This window comes from Saimiri boliviensis, chromosome 10 (assembly GCF_048565385.1).
Source record: "Saimiri boliviensis isolate mSaiBol1 chromosome 10, mSaiBol1.pri, whole genome shotgun sequence".
NCBI lineage: Eukaryota > Metazoa > Chordata > Mammalia > Primates > Cebidae > Saimiri > Saimiri boliviensis.
The window spans coordinates 30,871,852-30,895,133 of record NC_133458.1 but is presented as its reverse complement, the minus strand read 5'-3'; the positions used below and the strand labels follow the sequence as shown (position 1 = coordinate 30,895,133).

General features: G+C 35.7%; 1 protein-coding gene across 1 annotated transcript in view; it reads right to left on the bottom strand.

Annotated features, from left to right (window-relative positions):
- The window catches only part of LOC141579986 (activating signal cointegrator 1 complex subunit 1-like), an 80,274-nt gene that overhangs the window by 4,550 nt on the left and 52,442 nt on the right, over positions 1 to 23,282 (bottom strand). The window contains exons 5-7 of the mRNA XM_074378824.1: positions 22,779 to 22,859; positions 16,360 to 16,478; positions 9,764 to 9,809 (exon numbers count right to left, since the gene is read on the bottom strand). Coding sequence (XP_074234925.1) covers positions 9,764 to 9,809; positions 16,360 to 16,478; positions 22,779 to 22,859 — 246 coding nt within the window. The remainder of the gene's footprint in view (positions 1 to 9,763; positions 9,810 to 16,359; positions 16,479 to 22,778; positions 22,860 to 23,282) is intronic.

Below are 23,282 nucleotides of genomic sequence, written 5' to 3'. Positions count from 1 at the left end.
CTTAATCAATAAGTCAACTTTTGCTTATTCTCCCTATAAGACTACAAAATTAGAACCCTTTATTTTTATCTCCTACTTTCTACCACCACACTCTTCTCCTTCCCCAACATGAATTTAGTGTTCTTACAAAAGACTGGTCACTTGTACACAAATAATTGCTATTAAATTACCTAGTACTATATACACTTATTTTTAATGATCGCATTTTAAAGATAATAATTAGACCAACTATTTTAATCTTATGTTTTATCAGTTTCAATAATCTCTATCTGCTTTCTATCTCATGGTATTCTTCTGTTTGTGCTTTTTATCTTGGTTCTGTTTGTTGGCTGAAGTGAGTTTTTCCAAGGTCACTGAAACCATATATTTCTAAAATACTTTATGTCCAGGATTGTCTTCTATTCTACCTTACGTAAAAGTAATTCAAAAGAATATATATTTCTTTGCTCATAATCTTTTTCATCATGAATTTAGACTGATCTCCCTTTCTGAACTTTTTTGGTTTTAAACATCTTTAAGAATTCAGTGAAAGGCCCTCTACATAGAAAACAAGTATTTTATTCAAAGTAGGAATGAAATTTTAAATTAACTTTTATAATTCAAGAATTGCCTGAAGCTCACACACTAATCTTCAAGTAAACAATTTCTTTAAAAGACAGTTCTAACGTACATATGAAACCAATCTTCCAATCCTTACAGGTAAAATATTTTATTTCCCTAAATACGTATTTGCAAGATTTTCTCTTCATCACAATAATTCAGATTTTTTTTCTTGTTTATGTTGGGCTGAAGTTGCCTTTAGAAGTTTTTCCTTTTTGCTTTCCCCTAGTGCCCTGGGCCCTGGTAAACTGACTTGGTTTATACAGACCGTGAATGGCTTTCTTGTCCTCTGGTTTCAAGCTGGATTCTACCTAAGGTAGGCAGTAGTATGAGATAGGAGGGCAGAAGAAAGATGACTCTAGTTTATGTCCCAGGCTTTCTGCCTCCATACTGTGTTGCTGGAGGTTGACTACATACCCCTACGATGGCACATGGCTCTAGACAAGGATCCCTCATCAGACAGCTACTCTCTCAGGGTTCTAAGTGCCACTTTCTCCCTTCCCTTTCAGGCCTGAGGTGACTACTCTAATGCAGCCAACCAATTCCTCTGATTCTTCATCCTTCTCATAACTTCTACTACTTAGTCTTCTGTTGGTACGTGCTTTCTGCTTACTATATTTTTCTTACCTGTCTTTTAGCTTCTGTCTATTTCTTTCTTCTTCCTTCCTTTTGTCTGCTTTTTTCTTCATGTGTTTAATAAGGGAGGACAATAGCCATAATACAATGTTTAGAATGGAACAACATCCTATCCCCATCGTCCTACAAATGGCCAATATGAAAACAGGAGCAATCACTGATACAATCTCATGAAGACAGTTGAGTAGAGTCTGGATAGCATAAAACATTTAGTAAGAAATCTCTCACTGGTGGCCTAAAAACATGATAGAGATACTGCAGATGAAGGGACTAGAATACATAATTGTCACGTAATTTTCTGACTTTTCTTTTTTTCTTTTTTTGAGACAGAGTCTTGCTCTGTTGCCAGGTGCCAGGCTGGAGTGCAGTGGCACAAGCTCGGCTCACTGCAACCTTCACCTCCCAGGTTCAAGCAATGCTCCTGCCTCAGCCTCCCAAGTAACTGGGACTACAGGTGAGTGCCACCACACCCAGCTAATTTTTGTATTTTTTGGTAGAGACGGGGTTTCACCATGTTCGCCAAGATGGTCTCAATCTCTTGACCTTGTGATCTGGCTACCTTGGCCTCCCAAAGTGCTGGGATTACAGGCATGAGCCACGGCGCCTGGTCCTTTCTGACTTTTCTAATATATCTGCTTAAATTATTTGGTTTATCTCAACTAGTATTGATCTAGAAGTTCACACTACAGTCTGCTGGTGGACAGTGATGTTACTTCTTCTAAGATTCTGAGCACTCCTCCAATAACTATCCAGACTTCATGGGTCCACATACACACACGCACACACACACACACACACACACACACACACACACACACACAAGCACACATGTTAAGCCAAAACAGAAAGGCCTCTACTCTTATTCCTGTGCCTGTAATTTTAAAACTTCTCATTTTCCTGTCTCAGGGAACATAACATTTGGGGCCATGATGGAGTGAAATGGATGGGATGTATGAGTTGTTTCATTGATTTTATGTGGAAACTAGAAAAGAGTTTTTTTAAAAAAAATTATTTGCGTGGTTTTGTTTGTTTTTTCTTTTTGTGATTTGCATTAGGCTTTTTCTAATTATAACTTCATTGATGTTTTCATTTCAAACCTTAGACTCTCTGCCTCAAGAAAATATATTATTTTTAGCTGGGTTCCTATTCTCCTTCCTCCAAAACAAAACTTGTCCTCAGTATTTTCTTTGTTCCATTTTTGTTTTCTTTAGAACATCAACTCTGTTACTGATAGCTGACAATAAGGATTTCATTATGGTTTTTTTAGACCTTTTTCACTTTTTTTCTCATTATTCCCTTTTTTTATCTGAGTTTTGTTACTTTTGCATCCTATTTTGTTGATTTTTAATTTTTTTTTTAGTTTAGATTTTTGCAGTTACACAAAATACAATAATGGTAAATTTTGTAGATATATACATTTATGGGGTCCATAAATTATTTTGATATAGGCATGCAATATGTAATAAGCACATCATGGAGAACAGGGTATCCATCCCCTCAAACATTTATCCTTTGAGTTACAAGCAATTCAACTACACTCTTTATTTTAAAATGTACAATTCAGTTAGTGACTATGGTCACTCTGTTGTGCTATCAAATTGTAGGTCTTATTCATTCCTTCTACCTTTTTATACCCATTAATCAACAGAAAAATATAAATCAAAACTACAATGAGATATCATTTATTTGATTTTTAAATAGATTCTCCCATTGTATTTTATCTCTGTAATTCTTCTTCTATGACTTTCTGCTCCAGTTTCATGGGTGCCTCATCTTCATTAACTCACTGGTCCAGTTTTTGAAGTTTATTTATTCTGACTACCTCCTATTAACTTTTACAATTATGTTGTTCCCTTTTACCACATAATTCCAAAATTTCACACATTTTGTTGTTGTTTCCTGTTTTTACTTTTCTTCAAAGACATCTAACCCCAGAACTTGTCAGCTGAGAGGAAATATGGTTTGCCTGTGGCCCCACTCCTCGTCCACTTGGGAACTGGTAAAATCCTGTTCTTAGATTTACAGCTGGAGCACAAGTATTATTCCCAATAGCTTGGCAAGTTCTAGTATCTAGCCAGCTGCATCTCCCACAGATCCACTGGACCTTGAGGGAGACTTTCTGGGAGCTTCAATTTCCACAATGATGAAGCAACTGGAGAAATCAGTTTGGCAATCTTGGACATCAGAGTGTGGAGAGGGAGGGGAAAGAAGGGTGACACGGAACTATTCCCCTAGGATAAAAGGATGATTACGCAGCTTTCTCACTGGTACTAATATGTTTCTCTGAATTACTGGGCAGAAAGTAGAAGACTAAATTGTTTTTTCTATATTACTTGTAGCTAGATGGAGACTAGGCAGTCCACAAATGTTTTTTCTTCAAAGACCTTCTATCATCTGTAGTTAGTATATTCCCCTGAAGCTATAGGCATTTGGTTGGTTTCCAGAGTTAGTTAATATTTGATTTTTGTTTTCTTCCTCTTGGATTTCAAACAAAAAATTGAGCATTTTCAAACAAAGATCCAGATCTGTTAATTACATATCATTTGAATGGGAATTGAACTAAAAATCTTAAATCAAAAACAGTGTTGGAAAAGCAAGGAAAAATTATATATGATCTATAATTCTTTCTCCTTGCTACTAACCACTTTTATTTAAATTGCATTTGGCTCCTAAAATTGTAATTCTAGAAGAATAGACTTTGAATATGGCCTAGTACATGCTATCATGTCAGAATAGCTATTGATTTTTAAAGTCACAGTGTAGGCATAGATATAGCCCACTAAAACTGTTGCTACATGTATGTCTTATACATATAATGTATATGTCTGAATGTGCATGTATACAGGTTTTATGTGTAAAGATAACTTTAACAATTATTATAAACATTGTATGAGATTTATACTGAATAATCTGAAGACACGTTTTCTTTTTTATGTTATCAGCAACTAGATATAAAAACTTGGATAGTTTACTCCATAAATTTCTCAGTTCCACTCTCTGAAAAATAAAAATACTTTCAAAATTATTTTTGGAAATCATAATCATAAAATATAGAGAAAGCAAAAAGTGATTAACAACTGTAAACTTGAAGTATTGACTCAACAATCATTTATTTCATTTTTTTCAGTGATATTACTTACCAATTTTTAAATTTACTTGCTTAATGCTTATCTTTCCTGACTGGAATCTAAACTCTATCTTTTATTGTCTTGGTCTTTTTCATATCCCAAGACCTAAGGACAGTTCTCAGCCCATAATGAGATGAGTATTTGTGGAATGAATAAATAAATAAGCCAGCAGGATGTGGGAAATAAAAACATAGTTTATAGTCTTGACCTGCTGGGTCTCACATTAGCCTTAACTCATGAATTTGAAGTTTAGAACATTTTGTATACATGTGTTCAAGTGAAAGTTCATAAAGATAGAGTAAAATATGCTAGTTAAGAACAAATGCAAATTTTGAGAAATAATAGTGTTATAAGTAAAATGTTGATGCTGCAAAAGAAATAGCACTTGAAGATAAATTCTCTGAGCAAGGCAGTTTACTTCTATAGAATAGTGCAGCTAACAGATGGAACAATGCAGCCACATGCTTGGACAAGGGGAGACCCCTGACTGAGGTTGTCCCTACTGCTATGTCATTCCCCTATTGGCTAGGGTTAGACTGCACAAGCTAGGCTAATCCTGGTTGGCTGTTTTGAATAGAGCAGGGGTCCAAGCTGGAGTGGCAGGGTGGGTGGTCTGGCGGGAAGGACAGTTATGGGCAGGTCAGAGCAGGTAGCCAGGGGTGACCTAGATCAAAGAAGGTGACAGGAGCAGGTGATGGGAACAGGTGACTGGGATGAGTCAGGACAGAGCCAGGGGCCAGGGGAACAGATTCAAACTACTGATTAGAACCAGTGGAGGTTGTTTACTGGAACTACAAGGAAGTTAAACTTTAAAATAGAGAATTAAAGAATAAGAGAGAACATACTGACATACTGATACTTTGAAGAGAAACTTCGGGTTCACTATAACAATAGATCCAAGGTACTGTAAACCAAAAAGTATCTGAGACAGATCTTAATTAATTTAGAGATTCATTTTTCCAAGATTAAGGACCATGACCTGGGATGCAGCCTTAGGAGGTACTGAGAACATGTGCCCAAGGTGGTTGGGTTTCAGCTTGATTTTATACATCTTAGGGACACGTAAGTTACAGACAAAGACATATAATCGATACATGTAGGATATACATTGGTTTGGCCTGGAAAGGCAGGATGTCTAGAAGTGGGTGGGGGCTGCACAGGGCTTCCAGGTCATAGGTGGATTCAAAGATTTCCTGATTGGCAATTGGTTGAAAAAGTTCAGCTCTTCTTGAAGAGTCGAAGTCAGCTGGAGTTAAGAGAAGGTGAAGGAGATTATGGAAACGAAGGATTTTGTCATAGAGATGAAGCCTCTAGGTAGCAGGCTTCAGAGAGAATACATATGAATGTCACTGGTTGAACCTTAAAAGGTGTCAAACTCTCCTGAAAAGACCTAGTAAGGGAAGATTCTCTACAGAATGTAAATTTCCATCACAAGTGACAGCTTTGCAGGGCCCATTTCAAAATATGTCAAAGAAACGTAATTTGGGGTAAAATACATTGACTTCCTTCAGGGCCTGTCATCTGTCACGTGATATTATACCAGAATCAGATTGAAATTTGTCATCTTATTGCTACAGAGAGTCTGTCAGTCCTCAGATCCCTGTTTTAATATTAATGCTGACCAGTTGCGCCCAAAACTCCAAAGGGAGGAAGGTATAATGAGGTATGTCCAAGCCCCTTCCTTCCCACCATGGCCCAAGCTAGTTTTTCAGGTTTTGAGGTGATCTCCTTGGCCAAGAGAGGGTCTATTCAGTTGGTTGGAGGCTTAAATTTTATTTTTGGTTTACAGTACTTAAGTCCACTTCTTTTTTTTTTTTTTTTTCGTGGAATAATTTTACTTCAATATCAGTTTCTTACCTAAAAGTGCTTGGCTACTTTTTACTTAAAAGAAAATGTTTAATTGGTTCTTGCAAACTTTATGTAACATATCTAAGCTACTAATGTCTTAAGGTGTGTAATTCCATTATGCTATAGATCTAAGAAAGGATTGAATTTGAATATCAGACTGACTCATTTCACTTTGAGCCCATAAAGAGTATGTTCTTTATCTGAGTCCAAGTCTCCTTAAATGTAAATAGCTTAGCGTCATTATTATGGTAGAGAATTTACAATCGTCCTTCCCCTGTCTCCAAATCTCCAGTTCTTTAAGAGATATTGGCTTGTTACATATATAAAGGTTTAGCATTTTGATATAGGAAATTTATCTCAAATTTCAATAAAAATCTTTTCTAAATTGATTAAACAATTATGTTATTATACAAATAAATATTGTAAACCAGTATGCCTTAGAGTCCAGTTGCTGGGTGCCCAAACTCTGACCCTTCTCCAACTGATCCCCACAGTTATTCATCTTCTCTAAACCTCAATTTCCTCACCTGCAATTGGAAATAATGTTAATACTCACCTTACAGAGTTTTGTAAGGCTCAAATGAGAAAATGCAGGTAAAGAACTATAACTTATAGCCATCACATTGCTGAGTGCTTAGTTCCTGCCAGGCACTCTTCTGAGTGTATATATTCATTGAATCCCCACAACCTTTTGAAGCAGGCAGTAGTGTACTTTTATAATCTTCAATTTACACATGGCAAACTTAAAGCACAAGGGTTAGAGTTTGCCCAAGATTAAGTAGTAAAGATTAGAATGTGGGCCTCTGTAGAGAGCCATTATTCTTTCTACCATACTTACTGATTAAAATGCAAAATAGTTGGTAACTGATTAAGGCAAAATGCGGGGAGAACAAGGAGTAATAATAACAAGGAGGAATAATTCCTAGGTTTGTAGGTGGTAGAAATAGATCAGAGGACTATTAGAAGTGTCTGGGTTGTTACACATAGAGCCATGAAGGAAAGGCTGTGGTATATCAGAGTAAGACACCACTAACTCCCTGTGAAAATTGCAAAGGTTTTCAAAGGAAAAATGGAAATATTTCTGGTCTTTATAGGATCACTAGAAGTTTACCAGACAGAGACGTAGGGGAAGGATACATTAGAAACTAAATGGGTAATGCTAAGAAATATAATACAAAGTTTCAGTTCTTTATATAACCTAATTTTCCACTTAATCTGGTTATGTGTGAGCTATATTAAAATGAAGTTTATCTGGATCTTGAATTCAAACCTGAAGCAAATAGTGAGCTACTCCACCAACTATGAGACCAACATTACACATTCCATATGCTCAATTTCACTACAAATGAGCAGTTTTATGACCTGACTCCCTCGAGAGTCTTCAAATAGAGATTTAATTAGAAAGCATTAGAGAAACCCATCCTGAAATAACAAAGGCAGTGTTAGCCATAGGAAGGCATTATCCTGTTGAGCACTAGGAAGCTTAACTGCAGGTACTATTAAGTAAATGAACAAATGAGAAAGTTATCTTCAAGGGCAAGAATCTTACAATATGACAAGAGGTATTGGAATACCTAAACTTACCTTAAACATTTTTAAGATTAGTTTTATTTATTAAAATGGTTTTTATTAGTTTCTATAGTATCAATGGAAATGCATCAGAAAGAAGATTATAGAAGACATAGTAAAAACAGAAGAGAGCTCTCTGAAAATCATAATTACTTTTTCCATAGTTATGGGTACTTTGTTATAATTAAAAATTTGCATTATATAAATCACCAGTGTATATGATAAATATTTATAATGTGATCTAAGTTTTTTGATTGATAAATTACTGGTCTAGTTATTGATGATTTAATCCCTATTTTAATATTGTGGATATAATTTTCTAAGCTGATATGATGTCTTCTGAGCCAAGTATTCATTATGCCAATAGTTCCGAAATACATGTAATGCATGAGGTTGTAATTACTATCTATTACAGGGTCATAGATAAGCTCTATTTTAGGAGTAACTGATTTAAGTCTAACAGAATAAGTGGGAGATAATTCATTGTTTATATCAGTTATCCTCTATGTATGGTGAAACTTACGTGTGGGCTATACCGTTGTTTAACCCAAATCCTAAATACTTCTTGTCAAGAGTTTTTAATTCCTAAGAATATTTAGGTGACATTAAGGTTGACATAGCCCATGTTTGAAGTGAAAGTGTTTCTCACCCACTGACCCATCAGTAAAAAATTGAATTTGGAAGAAAAATAATAGGATATAAGATAAGAATTATGGTAAGAGGAAGTGGTCCTTAATATGGATGATTAAAATGAGAAGTAAGGAAAAAGAAGAAAGAGGAAGAGGGGTAGCAGTAGTGCATGCACACACACACACCCCCCACACATATGGGACTTATTAATAACTAGAAGCTATAAGTGACATTTCTTATTAAGCAAATACTTGAGCATCTGCTGTTCGCCAAGTACTGAAGATGCAGCAGTAAGCATATGTTCCTGTCTTCATAATGCTTATATTCTAGTGAAGAGAGACAGAAGATAATACAAGTGTGAACTTGATTGGATTGAGGGCTACAAAGTATTAATCCTGGATGTGTCTGTGTGAATGTTGCCAAAAGAAATTAACATTTGAGTCAGTGGGCTGGAGAAAGCAGATCCACCCTTAATCTGGTGGGCACAATCTAATCAGCTTCTAGTGAATACAAAATAGGCAGAAAAATATGAAAAGGAGAAACTGGCCTAGCCTCCCAGACTACATCTTTCTCCAGTGCTGGATGCTTCCTGCCCTAGAACATCGAACTCCAAGTTCATCAGTTTTGGGACTCAGACTGGCTCTCCTTGCTCCTCAACTTGCAGATAGCCTATTGTGGGACTTGGTAATCATGTAAGTTAATAGGATATATGTCCTATTAGTTCTGTCCCTCTAAGAGAACCCTAATACAAGGAGGAAATTAGTATTATGAGACAAATAAAGCAGGGTAAGGGTGGTAGAGATGGAAGCTCTCTCTGATAAAGGGACATATAAGCAAAGACAGGAAGTTGTGATGGCAACCCATGAGGGTATTTGAGGAAAGGGCATTGTAGGCAGCTAATGCAAACATCCTACTGTGTTCCAGAAAGAGTAGGAAATCTAGAGTGCTTGAGTGCAGTATATGATCAGGAGAATGGAAAGAAATGGGGTCACAGTTTACGGGAGGCCAGATGATACAGGGTCTTGTTGATCACCATACTAAGGACTTTTGACCTGTGCTGTACAATACGATGGCCCCTGGCCAAATAAAGCTTGAAATGTAGCTAGTGTGACTGAAATGTTAACTGTATTTGAAATAATCTCAATTTCAATTTAAAAATTGATGCTTGATTCAGTTATTGGCGAACTGTTAAGTATGTTTTAAATAACTTGGTTATATGATACATTTTTATGTTGTAAATTTAATAAAATCTAAATATGAACTAAAGGTTTCAATTAAAATCCAGTGTCTAAATTGAGATGGGAAAATATAAAATACAAACATATCAAAGATTTAGTATAAAAGAGACTTACATATCTCCATTGTGCTCCAGCCTGGGCAATATGAGTGAAACTCTGTCTAAAAAAAAAAAAAAAAAGAAAAAGAAAAATCAACATATTACAGAAAAAAAAAAATCACACGTTTTGGTTTGGGAGAATTCCATGGTATTATGAGTTTGACATTAAGTTAATGAAAGTTCTTCTAGGCTTGAATATATTCCATTTTATTTGTAACCCATTTTGTTAGCTATTGCTGGCCATGTTGTCTCAAAATTTTAAATGAGTAAAATATCATTACAACTTGCTTAGTGAAAAATAAAAGGGAAAAAGTCACTCAAGATCTGGAGGGTTTTATTGAAGATAAGTAGTAGAAATGAGCAGAGAGAGAGAGCTGGGAAAAGACATTAATGAGTTCTGCCCAACAACTTAGACTGAGAGAAAAAGTGTACGCAGGTGAAAATGGAAACGACTAATGGCGATTCATGAAGAAACCTGAATGTGATAAAGCTGTTAAAACAATTATAAAAACCTGCAAAGGCACCAGGTCAGGTAAGAGTATTGAGAGTCTCTTTGATCGTCTTTTGGGGCTTGATGTGACCACTACTAAATCATTCTAATTAATAAAATCTAAAAATCTCTTTAGACCTGGGAGTCTACATTTCTTTATGTGTCAACATACGGGCACATGCTCATCTTCTACCCAACTTTAAAACCCCAACAATTTCATGATGCAAAATGCTATTTTTTACTTGCAATACAGCTCCTCTATTGTGCTGGTGATATAGGTCAAGGATCATAAATACAATGATAGCCTTCCCATAAAATAAATACATGTCTTATATACACAAAGCTTATGCAGTGACCTTCAGCTTAACCCAAATAATGGGACAGTAAGAATGTTTGTATTAGAAAATCTTTTTATTTTCCTTAGGTAAATGCTAATGTCCATCTTCTGGGGAAAATCCTTTGAGATTTTACTTCAGCCTTCTTGATCTCCTTTACTTTAGTGATCATGTAAGAAGAATTACTCCCTTTGAAGCACTGCCAGTGAGTTATATAAGCCATATTTACAGTGTAGGGTCATATACAGAATATGTGAATCACACTAAAAACACATCTTAACCTAACATATTATTAAATTATTTTAAGGTTAATGAATGTGATAGCATAGATTTCAGCCAAATGAGCAAGAAAGTTTAATCTAAAAGAGCACATAGTTCAAATGCTGATCTTGTCCCAAGATATATTTTTATTTGTTAATTTTTTTTTTTCAAGACAAAGTCTGGCTGTGTCACCCAGGCTGGAGTACAGTGGCAGGATCTCTGCTCACTGCACCCTCCATCTTCCGAGTTCAAGCAATTCTCCTGCTTCAGCCTCCCGAGGAGCTGGGATTATAGGCGCCTGCAACAACGCCGGGCTAATTTTTGTATTTTTAGTAGAGAAGAGGTTTCACTAGGTTGACCAGGCTGGTCTCAAACTCCTGACCTCGTGATCTGCTTGCCTTAGCCTTCCAAAGTGTTACAGGCGTGAGCCACCACACCTGGCCTTTTATATTTTTATATGAAGAAGAGAAGGGGGACAGAAGAAAAAGAAAAAAAAAAAAACACTTCAATCTTGAACATGTGTATCATTTGTATGTAAACTGCAAAATAAGCTTGGGGTTTAAAAGTAAAAGAAGTACTTGCTACAGTTTTTGTTATGGTATGATACTGAATGAGCCATAGCACAATCTTCACACACACCAAAAAAAAAAAAAAGAAAAGAAAAAGAAAATCAAAACAGTAGTTACTTAAATGAGCAAAAAAATTAAAAAACACATACCAAAGAACACTGAAAGACCAGAGTTTTCAGAAAAGCCAAGGAGATGCTTCTGTTTTAAGTTTCTGATATTAAAAATTATCCCTGTCCTTGTAAGCTCCAAAAAGCTGTGGATGCAATTCTCATTACAGAATAACCTTGTTAACTGCTTGAGAGAGTCGGATCAGAATCCTCACCCACTCCACTATTAGCTTTCGCCCTCACCATGACAACTTAGTGCTGGTTAAAAGGGCTCAAAAGACTTGTTACCAGAAAATTAAGCTAATGAATTCTTCATTCTCCAGGTTGAAATAGTTCCTAATCAGTGCTCTCAACTATGTCCACTCAATCACCATATTGTTTTAAATAGATTGGCTGTCTCACTCAGGAGCAAATGGGAGTTTAAATGAACTCTACTCCTGTTCAGATCATTAATAATGATAAATCCACTGCAATATCAGGGACTTGATATTCTTTTATTGGAGAAGCATTTCACTTTCAGTGAAAAACATATCAGCAAAAGATTTGTTCAGAGGTAGCCAAAAAGGCTACCTTACATTGCATTGCTCAATGTATTTATTTTATAATATACATCCTATCTTACCCATCTCATTTAGTGCCTTAATTTTAAGCAAGCTACATATTCTCAGCATCAAATTTACTCAAATTTTCCTCACATTACACTTATTAAATATTATTAATTCATATAGATTATTTTATTTTTCAACCTTTCCTTCCATGAATTTTTGAAACAGTCTGTAAGAGAACTTTGCCTCTTTTTAAAATTTCAACTTTTATTTTAGATACAGGGAGTACATGTGCAGATTTGTTACATGGGAAGATTACATTATGCTGAGGTTTAGAGTACAGATTCCATCATCCAGTTAGTAAGCACAGTACAAAATAGGTAGTTTTTTTTACCACCTGTCCCCTACCTCAGCAGTCCAGTGTCTATTTTTCTCATATTTACGTCCATGTGTGCTCAATGTTTAGCTACCACTTATAAGTGAGAATATGGAGTATTTGGTTTTCTGTTCTGCTGTTCATGTGCTTAGGATGCAGGCCTCCAGCTCTATCCATGTTGCTGCAAAGGGCATGACTTCCTTCTTTGTTGTGGCTGTATAGTATTCCATGATGTTACATGTATCACATTTTTTAATCCAATCTACTATTGATGGGCATCTGGGTTGATTCCATGTCTTTGCTAGTGTAAATAGAGCAGTGATGAACATATGAGTATATGTGTCTTAACAAAGAAAAAGAGAAGATTCAAATAAGTTCACCCAGAAATGACAAAGGTAATATTACAACTGATCCCATACAAATATAAAAGATCTTCAGAGACTACTGTAAACAATTCTATGCACACAAATGAGAAAATCTAGAAGAACTGAATAAATTCCTGAAAGCACACAATATCCCTGGATCGAATCAAGAAGAGATTGAAACCCTTAATAGACCAATATTAGCTTCTGAAATTGAATCAGTATTAAATAACCTATTAACCAAAAAAGGTCCTGGACCAGATGGATTCACAGCTGAATTTTTCAGATGTACAAAGAAGAAATGGTACCAATTCTACTAAAACTATTCCAAAGAATCAAGGAGGAGAGGCTCCTTTCTAACATATTTCATGAGGTGAGCATCAGCCTGATACCAAAATCTGTCAGAGACACAACAAAAAGGAAACTTCAAATTAGTATGTTTAATGAACATGGATGCAAAGCCCTCAACAAAATACTAGCAAACAAAATCTAGCAACACATCAAAATGCATGACAATCAAGTAGACTTTATTTCTAGAATACAAGGCTGGTTCAACATACACAAATCAATAAATGTGATTCACTGCATAAACAGAATAAGAAACGAAACCATACTATCATCTCAATAGATGTAGAAAAAGCTTTCAATAAAATTGAACATTCCTTCATGATAAAAATCTTCAACAGAGTAGACATCACAGGAGCATACCTCAAAATAATAAAAGCCATATGACAAACCCACAGCCAACACCATACTGAATGAGCTCAAACCATTCCTCTTGAAAACTAGAACAAGACAAGTTGCCCACTTATACCATGCTTAATCAACATAGTACTGGAAGTCCTAGCCAGGGTAATCAGAAAGAAATAAAAGGTATTTAAATGGGGGAAAAAAAAAGGAATCAAACTATCTCTGCTAACAATGTGATTCTACTTCTAGGAAATCCTAAAGACTCTGCCAAAAGGCTCCTGGAATTTTTAAACAACTTTATTAAAGTTTCAGGATGCAAAATCAATGTACAAAAATCAGTGGCATGTCTAAACACCACAAAAGTCCAGGTTGAAAGTGAAACCAAGAACACAATCTTACTTAAAATAGCCATAAAGAAAATGAAATACCTAGGAATACAGCTAACCAAGGTGAAAGATCTTTATAAGGAGAACTACAAAACAGTGCTGAAAAAAAATCAGAGATTACACAAATAAAGAGAAAAACATTTAATGCTTATGGATTAGAATATCATAAAAATGGCCATACTGCCCAAAGCAATTTACAGATTCACTGCTATTTTTACCAAACTACCAATGTCATTTTTTACAGATTTTGAAGAAAACTATTATAAAATTCATATAGAACCAAAAAAGAGCCATCTAACCATAGCAATCCTAAGCAAAAAGAACAAAACCAGAGGTATCACATTATTTGACTTCAAACTATACTATAAAGTCACAGTAACCAAAACAGCTTGATACTGAGACACAGACATATAGGCCAATGGAACAGAATAGAAAACTCACAAGTCAGCCAGGCACAGTGGCTCACCCCTGTAATCGCAGCACGTTGGGAGACCAAGGTAGATGGATCACTTGAGGCCAGGAGTTCAAGATCAGCCTGGTCAACATGGTGAAACCACATCTTTACCAAAAACACAAAAATTAGCCAGACACACACCTGTAGTCCCAGTTAGGAGGCTGAGGAACAAGAATCGCTTGAACCTGGGAGATGGAGGTTGCAATAAGCCAAGATCGAGCCACTGCACTTTAGCCTGGGCAGCAGAGTGAGACTCTGTCTAACGAAAAAAAGAGAAAGATAGAAAACTCACAAATAAAACTGCATACCTACAACCATCTTATATTCAAAAAGGCCAACAAAAACAAGCCATAGGTAAATGACTCCCTATTCAATAAATAATGCTGGGATAACTGGCTAGCCATATGCAGAAGACTGAAGGTAAATCACTAACTTTCATCATATAAAAATTAACTTAAATTAAGATTAAAGATTTAAATGCAAGACCTCAAACTATTAAAATCCTAGAAGATAACCTAGAGGAACTGAATAATTCCTGGAAGCAAGCAATCTCCAAAGATTGAATCAAGAAGAGATTGAAACCCTGAATAGACCAATATCAGCTTCTGAAATTGAATCAATAACAAAGACCCTACCAACCAAAACAATTCCTGGACCAGCTGAATTCACAGCTGAATTCTACCAGATGTACAAAGAAGAAATTGTACTAATCCCACTGAAACTATGATAAAATTTGAGGAAAAGACACTCCTTCCTAACTCACTCTATGAAGCTGGCATCGGCCTGATACCAAAATCTGGCAGAGACACAACAAAAAAGAAAACTTCAGACTAATATCTGTGATGAACCTAGATGCAAAAACCCTCAAGGCCAATATCTTCTCAGTATTGGCCTTGGCAAATAATTTTTGGTTATGTCTCAAAAGTCATTGCAACAAAACAAAGATTGACAAATGGGACCTAATTAAATTGAAGAGCTTCTACACAACAAAAGAAATTATCAAAAGAGCACACAAGCTACAGTATGAGAGAAAATATTAACAAACTGTGCATCTGACAAAGTTCTAATATCCAGAATCTATAGGAAACTCAACAAGTAGAATCTATAGGAAACTCAACTGTGCCTCTTAAGTCACTCTTCTGTCTCTTCCATCTTTATTCTTTTTTCTAAGTGAATTGCTTTAATATGACCATAGTCCTCAAATCTCCTTCAACTATTTTTTACTCTAATCTCTAACATTCCCACAGTAGGATCTCCTGCCACCAGACTTAGTAATGTTCCCCACTTACTGCACAAAAGTTTTCATTCTGAGCATCATTTTTTCCTCTATTTAGTAGCCGCTAATGAGTTCTATTCTTCAATTACTCAACATCTGCTTACACCCCGCCTTGAAAGCTGATTTGTGCCCTCTACAGTTCAATTGTGGGGTTGGACCAGCAAATAAACCCTTTTAAATTTCTAGTCTTTTCCTAGTCTTTTCAGAAGTTTGATGTTTTATATCTTCTGGCTTTTAGCCAGGTAACAGTTTTTCTGAACAGAGTTTTAAGAACATATTTTCAAGGAATAGTAATTTAAAAGATCCAAACTGTTTACTCTACAGTAATTGACAATTTTAATGTATCCTCCAAGTTTCAGGGAAACTCCATGCTCATTTTGAAATATCAACTTCCAAATACTTTCTTCTATCTTTATGTCTAAATATTATTCGAGAAATTTATGCATAAATATAAAATTCCTTTCATATGTATGTATTATTTGACATATACTAGGAGTACATAGGACTAAAAACATCAAATATATTTAAAAGCACGTAGTCCACTAAACCAACAACATTTCATTTAAGCCAGACAATATGTTTGCTATATTAAGAAATACATATGGAGTCAGGTGCAGTGGCTCGTGCCTGCAATCCCAGAACTTTTGGAAGCTGAGGTGTGCGGATCACCTGAGGTCTGGAGTTCAAGATCAGCCTAACCAACATGGAGAAACCCCGTCTCTATTAAAAATACAAACTTAGCTGGGCGGGGTGGCACATACCTGTAATCCCAGCTACTTGGGCAGCTGAGGCAGGAGAATCGTTTGAACCCAGGAGGCAGAGGTTGTGGTGAGCCAGGATCGCGCTATTGCACTCCAGCTTGAGTAACCAGAGAGAAACTCTGTGTCAAAAAAAAAGAAAGAAAGAAAGAAAAGAAAGACAGTACCTACATATACTTGAATAAATATGATTGGCTATTCGGGCTTCTTTTTCACCATGTAACTAGATATTAAAACAATTTTCTCAAGCATCTCTCTAGAAATCTCACCCATTTTCTAATTTTTAAGTACATAGAATTTATTAAAAGACTAAATATTCTACAGATATGTGTGCTGCAAGGATATGTGTTGAAGAAGCAGGGCAAGTTTCCAAAATACGTATTTCTTTCTTACAGGAAAGAACAGTTTGAGCTGAAGGCATTTGAGAAAAAAGAAAAAAGAGTAGAATTATTGTCACCTTAAATAACAGAGAGGAAGACTCTCTAAGAGAAAATATTTATTCAAGAATAGGCATTGCAATGGGAATACATGTGCATAGTAAATTATGTGTCTATTCAGGGAAAGTAAAGGAAGACAAAGATTTAAAGGAAGAATTAGGAGGGTTACATAATTGTTTTGAGATAATTATCCTTAGCTACAAGGATCAATAATGAGTGTGGTACCAGTTTGAGATTGGGCAGGCAGTTCTGGGTGCTTACACAGTATCTTTTGTGTAAGGTCGTGATGACTTTCATACAAGGTTATGATTTTTGCAGAGTCTTATGTGACATTTTTGCCGTCAAGCATTTGTGCATGAGAACCCTCCTTCATGGACTTCCCTGGCTGTATTTGTCAGCATTTGTAACACAAGTAACTTCATTTTGATGCTGGTAACTATCACACTATAAAGCTAACTTTTTATTTTGTTTGGTACCTAGTTTGAGATTCATGTTACATAGTTTGTCTACTGAATGAAATCCAGTTATAGGTGATATGCTACTTAAAGGTATTTATCAGCTCAGGACAAACTTGCCCATAGTTATAATTCATCCCCTAGATAAAATTTTAGAAGGCTTGAAGATTTCAACCAACCATTACCTGCAAATTTCCTCCCTTACTCTGTCCTTCCACAAATGATTTCAACACCTTTAGGACCTATGAATTTATACATTTTTTAAAAATTCAGAAACAATGTTTTGGAAAGTTTAAGTGCGTTTTGATGTACTGATAACAGTCAACATATTACTTTCTAAAATAGGTTGTGGAATTTAGCAAATGACTAAAGACATTAGCTAGAATAAGGAAGCTCTATGAGAGAAGTCCTAGGTTTAGTAAAGGGATCTGGGGCTAGGGTAGGAAATAAAGAAGTTTCCCTATGTTCTTGAAACTCCATTTGGATAAGGAACTCCACTACATTTGTGCCTAAAGTCAATCTCAATCCTACAACCTTGGACATAAAGACTTCTTTATAATAATACTTGAGGGAAAGTTGATATGCTTTGGCTGTGTTGCCTCCCAAATCTTATCTTGAATTGTAGTTCCTATAATCCCCATGTGTCAGGCGTGGGACCTGGTGGGAGATAATTGAATCATGGAGGAGGTTACTCCCATGCTGTTCTCATGATGGTGAGTGAGTTCTCAAGATCTGATGGTTTTACAGGGGACTTTCCCTGCTTTGTTCCGCCCTTCTCCTGCTGCCTACATATGAAGAAGGACATGTTTGCTTCCCTTTCCACCATGATTTTGAGTTTCCTGAGGTCTTCCCAGCCATGCAGAACTGTGAGTCAATTAAACCTCTTTCCTTTACAAAATACCCAGTTTCAGATATTTCTTCATAGCAGCTTGAGAATGGACTAATACAAAACTATTTCACTCCAAGCACATCTTTCATATGTCATGGAAAGATACAGATCACTAAATCATGTCATGGATTTTAAACTTCTCAATTTCACCTAATATCAATGTTTTCTTTTGTGAAATGAGAGTAAATATACAGGCATATAGTATGCATTCCAGTATTATGAGCATTTCATTAATGACTTTAAAGTGCAAGGGTGCATAAATGTTAACAAAGCTTTATTCACATGAATTGAGAACTTATTAGCCTAATGTGTGTTTGCTTAATTAAGAAAGTATTTGTCTTTTTAGAAGTTTTCTTTCTTTTTCTTACTATAAACATGATCTCGTAAACTAACAGCATGTTCTCAGTAACATGAAAGCAAAATTCTTATAATGGAAAATGGGAAATAAAAGATAAATAATTTATGCTTCTTTAATGATATAATACATCATTTGTTTTACGTGTCAGTGCTAATTCATTTTACATTTGGTTTCATAGGAGTGTGAAGGAAAAAGTCCAGCGTCAACTCTAGAGTAAGTGAAAGGGACCAAGTATGAAAACGCAGAATAAATAACATTAAAGATTAGGTGTTGGAGGAAACATTCCTGAAAAGTAAATTTGCTAGAAACAGAATAAAAATATGAAAGCATTGTCTGTGTAATCACTGTAGTAAAGATGGAGTTTTAAGATAGAAGAAAGTATAAGTCGTCAAATTCAGCAAAGTCAAGGCAAACATTTAAAAGTCAAATGTTCTGCCCAGGTATGGTGGCTCATGAATGTAATCCCAGCATTTTGGGAAGCCGAGGCTGGTGAAGCACGAGGTCAGGAGATCGAGACCATCCTGGCTAACACGGTGAAACCCCATGTCTACTAAAAATGCAAAATAAAAAAAAAACAAAAAAACAAACAAAAATATTAGCTAGGTGTGGTGGCATGCTCCTGCAGTCCCCGCCACTCCAGAGGCTGAGACAGGAGAATTGCTTGAACCTGGGAGGCAGAGGTTGCAGTGAGCTGAGATCACACCACTACACTCCAGCCTTGGTGACAGAGAGACTCTGTCAAAAAAAAAAAAAAAATTAAATGCTCTTTAGGATTTGTTTTAAGGCAGTCATTATCTTGTTTAAGACAATTTCAGTGGATAGAAAATATGGTTGCAGAATGATTGGGTTTTGAGGAAATGACCTCACAAACCATCTACTTTTTCCTGTTTTTAAAATGAAATAATATGGAAAGAGAACTTTTTCAGTTGAAGAAGAGATTTTATTCTATCCCAGCAAAAAGCCGGGAGAAGTTGAGAAATGAGAACTATGCCATATTCCCAGAAGGGATTGTGTTGGCTTCCTGTGACTGCTACAACAAATTTTCACAAACCTAGTGGCATAAAACAACATTTGGAATTTATTCTCTCATAGTTCTAAAGAGCAGAAGTCTGAGATGAGTATTACTGAGCTGATATCCAGGTATCAGCAGGCCCAAGTTTCCTTTGGAGGTCCTAGGGGAGATTTCATTTTTTGCTGCTTCTAACTTCTGTTGGCTTCAGGTATTCATTACTTTGTGGCCTGAGTATTCACATTCTGCACAGAAACACACACACACACACACACACATACTCTCTCTCACACACACACACACAATCTGTTTCGTGTGTGTGTGTGTGTGTGTGTGTGTATGTGTGTGTGTGTGTGGTCTCCCTGCCTTTTACAAGTGACTGTATTTAGGGCTGATCTGAATAAATCAGAATAATCTCCCCATCTCAAAATTCTTAATCACGTGTGTGAAGATCCTTTTTTAACAGATAAACTTTTAGAGGTTATGATGTGATTTGTTTTTGTTTTTGGGGGGGAACAGGGTACATTTTTCAGCTCACCACAGAGACACATATTCAGATTATTACAATTCCATGTGGAGTCATAAATCCTAGGTTTCTGTAATAGAATCTTTGCTATTTATTTCTCTCATTTTATCCATCTCTCCCCAGCAGCCATTCCTATTTCCTCTAGTATGAAGAGAGAAGAGAGAAAGGTCGTATCTCAGTCTTTCTTTTTCTCATTAGGAGAAAATAAATGTGGTAGACACAGAGTCACATACCTATTATACAGCTGCCCACACTCTTTGCTGAAAGAATCCCAGTTTGGTTCTTAGCTGATGCACCAGGGCCCAGACAGTGAACCATGACTGGTCTGATCCAATCACAATGCTGCTGTTTCCCCCTTTCCCAGATTTCATGAAGCCACATTTGACCAGTGGCATAAGCAAGCCTGTGATGGTCCCTCCGGAAAAGGATTGTGCTTTCCTAGTAACAACTTCAGGCTCTGAATGTGCGTGCAGAAAAGGGAGAAAAGAGGTAGGCAAAGAAAGGGCCTGCCATTCATTTTCACTCGATTTGCTGCTTTCACTGATTAACACTTTTGCAGTTAATGATTTAAGGGCATATGATCATGTTACTAGCAATGAATTTATTTTGCTTCTTTTTCTAATTGGTATTAGTTCTATTAGGTGTTTGAATTAAGAGACTATAATCTTAGCTTAACATGTCTGCATTTAGCCATGAAATTTTGCTTTCACTTTAAATAAATGTGTCTGCCATTCTTTATACTGAGAGCAAAAAACCCCATATGTATCTGTGTGGCTTTGCATCTCACCCAGCTTTGGAAATATGCCTATTTGAACACATATAATTATGATCTATGATAAAAAAGATAAAACGATTTGAATTTTGTTCCCAAAGGATTTTTAAAATATTAGCTTTTGTAAATCTCATTAAAATCTAAAAAATGGTGCTAAAATTGAATACTGTACAAACAGAAAGCTGAGTTTCTAAATGATAATATCATGTCTGAATAGTCACAAAGAAATGTGTTCCTGCCATTTTCAGAAATAAAAGCAAACAATAGTAAACTAAAAGCTTAAATAAAAATTAAATGCTATAATGGAGCAACATTGGAGATACCTAAAGGGCATGCAAACATAACTGTCTTCTGATGTTTTCCTCCCCAAAGAAGGAAAAAAAAATCTCCATTATTGTGTATTATCTGCCATAAGACAGTGAAGTCCTATTAGTTATGTAGACTGTGGTTGCTGAAACGTAAGTGCTCTAGTTTGTATAACTCTGAAGAATCATGGCTAATTGAACATGGCTGTTTTAGTCTCTGTTGCCTTTAAAACAATAAAAATCGCTGTCCCTAATGGCAAAAAAAAAAAAAAAAAAAAAAAAAAAAATCAAATAGTGCTGAAAAAGCAAAACTGAAAGGACTGGGGAAGTCCAGAAATTGCAAGTGAAATTCAAAAGGATTTGCATTTGCTGTGTGAGTTGGCTGATGTAGCAAATCACATTTAATGCTGACAACCGTTAAAAATAATGATAAATGGAGACCAAAATAAGCAGGTAAATGAAGCAAGCAATCCGGAGTCGCTAAGTTCCTAACAGATGACAAAAAGCTCTGACATGGGTTAAAATCCTTTGAATGATAAGAAATGAGTGAAGAAGGGAAAATTCAGGAAATGAATTTACAAATCTTTTGAGTTTGAATCCTGAGTGTAAATATTGTTTTCACATTAATATTTTATCTCCCTATTTCTGCCTAAAGTTGTGGCTAAAATGTAATTAAAATAAAATTCATATACACTTTTAGATGAAGACGTTTGGATTTATAAACTTGTAGACAAAAAAGTCTGAAAGAGCAATTATTCAGCCACAGTTTTTAAAACAAGTACTATGGCAAAGGTTTCAAAATAATCAGCAATTGTTGATGTTGTTTCTCACTTCACCCTGAAAATGCTTAATGTGGACAAAAAAGCTGCAGAAAGCTCATGTTATGGGTCTTAATATTAAAAGACTAATTCAAGCCTGAGTCATATCGAATCACCTGGTCTCAACATTGTTTCTCACATATATGGCAAAAAGAAAAGTATTTGGGGCAGTTGGGCAGGGATATGAATGGTTTTATGAGCCAAGTCAGTATTACAATAGGAATAAGCTGTAAGGTTTTTCATCAATTCTAAGTAGGTTGTGTTGCCAGGAGAGTGTATCAAATGATGGTTACACATATACAGAATCATTATTTTAATCAGGGCTATTTAAAAATGGATTCATTGCAGGTGATTGCATATTTCTATGTGCTAGGTTAAACATCTACATTGTCTATGAAAACACTTTGTAAGCTTTAAGGTGGTTTATCAATATGAAAGAGCATATGCTACAAATGAGTCTGGGCTGGTTCCCTCTGGCCAAAAGCAGCCTTTTGGCTGCTAAACAAATATGATCATTTTTCTATATATGTCATGATGTGCAAGTCAGGACATGATGGCTAGCCTAGCATAGAATAGCAAGACGGGTCAGTTTTTGTCAACAGATACTGGGTAGTAAGTCCAAGATTTGTCTGAGAGTGCAAGGATGGTCACTGTTGCTAATAGGTATAAATACAATATTTTTGGATTTTGATCTTATATCCAACCGCCTTGTCAAACATGTTCATTGTAATAATGTTCTATATCTGATGTTTTGTCTTCTACAAAAATAATTCAATCACATGTGGTAACAGTTTTGACAGCCTCATGATTTCCTTGAATAACCATAACATCTTTTTTTCTTTGTTTAACTTACATTACTTTTGTTTGCTGACAGACACCTCCGGTGAAAAATGAAGTAGACATGGTGACACTGGGCATCTTTAATTGTCCTTGACTGAATGAGAAAGATTTCATTAGTAAACAGTTTTTTGCTGGAGAATATTAGTAGATAATTTAACAGATTAAGGAGATTTATTTTTCTTCTTAAAGGAAAGCTTTCACCTGGAAATAACATACATCATACCCACTTACATTTTACTGACCAAAGAACCATGTCTAACTTCAGATAGTGTGAGAAAATACAATCTTTCCATATCCCAGGAAGCAGCTAGGTCAAAATATTTAGTGAACAAAAATACTGATGCATGTATTTACTAAGAAATAATGATTATACGGACTTAGGATGTGGAAGAGATGGATATAAGTGAATTTTAATATATACAAGCAACGTAATCTATCGAGTGATTAGAGAATGAAATAAGTGACTCTTCCAACAGGACCAGTTGGGTGATACAGTCAGTTACAGTTACATGAATGA